The sequence below is a fragment of the Pundamilia nyererei genome, unplaced genomic scaffold, assembly GCF_000239375.1.
Source record: "Pundamilia nyererei isolate P.nyererei 1_Seehausen unplaced genomic scaffold, PunNye1.0 scaffold00031, whole genome shotgun sequence".
Lineage (NCBI taxonomy): Eukaryota > Metazoa > Chordata > Actinopteri > Cichliformes > Cichlidae > Pundamilia > Pundamilia nyererei.
In genome coordinates, this window is record NW_005187432.1 from 2,371,601 (window position 1) to 2,374,280 (window position 2,680).

The window sequence follows — 2,680 nt, forward strand, 5'->3', positions numbered from 1 at the left end:
GTGGCAATTTGGATTATCCAATTAACCTATCCCCACAAGCATGCATGATCAATAATAAAATCAAAAACAAAGCAAGCTTGTGCAAGAACATTAATTATATGAGGTAAAACAAAAGACTTGCACATTTAAAGTTCAGCAAATAATTCCTCTGCTTTACGTCTGTAATATTTTTCTTTATGGTGTGATGGACCACCAGGTGGCTCCAGGGGAAGTGAGAGGGTGAGTTTTGGCGCTTTGAATGTTCAGTTGTGTAAAGCTGTGATTAAAGTCGGCGTAAAATATTGGGATCTCTCATGTTGTCTTGACATACCTCCACAATGGCATCTTTGATATTCTAATAAGGGGTTATGTGGTGAGAAGCTATGTTGAGTCATCATGGGTATGAATGTCATGGTAATTTGGGGCTTTTGAAGATTTCTTTAAGCTGTTCTTTTTTCCAGGGTCGAACGATTGTGCAGCATAAATCTTGACTTTAAAAAACAAGTTTGAATTTACTTTTGGATTTTCAGGGTCAAAAGTATTCATACACTCAAATATTTGAATAAGCGGTGATGAATATTCTATAATGGCTCTGGACTTGACATGGCAAAGGTCTGTTAACTTGTTATTAATCATGGTTGACTGCTACTACTACGCTTTGCCAGCAGAAAAAGGTTTTCACAGCACTCATCGGACTGACGATACCGGAATCTGCACAGAGTTCCTTGTACTTTCAATCCTTGTTAAAGTCGTTAAAGATGTATGCAGTCCAATCATTCTCCCCTGGAAAGAGAAGGGTTCAAAGGAATGATTAAAAGCCTAAAATTACCATGACATTCATGCCTGAGATGAGTGTATGTAAACCTCTGACCACAAATGTACATCAGCGAAACCACCGTATTCCACAGAAATTGTAACTAATGATGAGAAGCCACATGGTCCACTAAAAGCAGTCAGTCTTTTCCTAAATGTGCCGTCTCATATTGCTTTACGTTTTTCAATGGCTCACACAAAACAAGACTTGCTGCCATTTAATTTTTCCTTTGTTCCCATCGTCTCCTTGTTTTGTTCACATTTAGGCTCACTCACTGAGGGTAATAAAATGTGACCTGACGAGTCAGTCTTGAACTGTGACCAGTTTCGGTTGGATCAGACTTTTGCATCATTACAGTAGGACTGTGCTGCCAGAAGATCTCCAGCTAAGGGAATTGGAAGTGTTACATTGCCATTTTTATTTGAATTTGAGGCCATTTTGGCTCTCAACCTCTATTGCTTTATTTACTATAAAGCAATAATGAAAGCAATCCCTCAGAGCTGAGCTGTTAACTCATTAAGCTCACCAGAACACACAATCATACTTGACGCAGCAATTTGACCTCAGCTTTTAAGGAAAAGCAGGAAATTGAGGGTTAAAGGTTTAGTTTTTTCTCTTTACTGGATCTGTGACTCACACCATCATCTTTGCGTGTTGTTCTTTAATTTCAGAGAGCATGTGCACTGTGGTCTACTTTGACGACTGCGTGTCCATTCGTCAGTGTAAACTATACTGTGAGTCAATGGGAGGATCCAAGTACCGCTGGTTTCACAACGCCTGCTGCCAGTGCATCGGACCGGAGTGCGTGGACTACGGCAGCAAGCTTGTGAAGTGCATGAACTGTCTCTTCTGAAGTGCGGGCACATATTGGTACCAAATGCTTGCCCCATACCGCAGGACTGGGGACAGAGGAAACTATGACTGTTATGTGCTAGCATTCCTCAGTTACCTTGTAAAATGCCCCCTGCAGCCCTCCTCCTACCCCTGCAAACTTTTATTCTGCTGTTTTTGTTTCACTGTATATTTTTAGATGATTTTTTTTATAGCATTTTCTTTTCTTTCTTTTTTTTACTAGAGTTGTATATGAATAATGTATTTTTACAATTATGGTCCGCTAAATCCCAGTCTCATGCCAAATAAAGATACGTTTTGGTGACTGTTTCCGTCTCTAAGAAAGTCTTTCATTATATATTCTGGGGAGGGGGGAAAAAAATGTGTGAAAAGCTTATGGCATGAGTGAAATGGTAAATATTTGTCTTCCTAGTTGCCTGTCTCCAGCTCTTCTGTTGCCCAAGTCAGGAAACGCATCATTTCCTGGGGAAACAAAGTTGTTATTATACCATTCTGGTCCACAGGTGTTCCACTGCTCACCGACCGTCTCATGCAAGCAATGGTGTGGGGAGGGTGGGTGGAGAAGGGAACATTTACCGATGCCAATCTCTCACCGCCACACACAAATGCTCTTTGTAATGCCAGTACATTTTCAAAAGGCAGCAGGGTGCCCTATCACTGATTGTGTTCCCAATTGGCATGCAACAGCAGTTTGCACAGACTCCTCCACCGGCCGACACAATGAAACCTTGTTTGTCTTTTTTTTTTTTATATTATATTGAATCACGACCTCATTTCACCACTGCAGCTGTGTGGTTTGGAGCCAACGGTGCCAACAAAGATCATCAGAGGGATAATGTGTTTCATATGTGAGGATGACCACCAGTCGTCTGGGTCCGACCGCAGCGCTCGGGGAAAGTACACATGATTGAGAATAGCATGTGGTTTCACCAAATTTAGATTCTAGTTGCTTTTTAAAAACACAGTTTGACAGTTTCTCTTGTACACTGGCTTGAATAGCAGTGAACTTGTGGCTAAGATCAAAACGATACCACA

The 2,680-nt window shown here is 41.1% G+C and overlaps 1 protein-coding gene across 1 annotated transcript in view; it reads left to right on the forward strand.

Moving 5' to 3' along the window:
- The window catches only part of twsg1a (twisted gastrulation BMP signaling modulator 1a), an 18,696-nt gene extending 16,867 nt beyond the window's left edge, over nucleotides 1–1,829 (forward strand). The window contains exon 5 of the mRNA XM_005729050.2: nucleotides 1,465–1,829. Coding sequence (XP_005729107.1) covers nucleotides 1,465–1,646 — 182 coding nt within the window. The 3' untranslated portion in view covers nucleotides 1,647–1,829. The remainder of the gene's footprint in view (nucleotides 1–1,464) is intronic.
- Nucleotides 1,830–2,680: the final 851 nt, after the last annotated feature.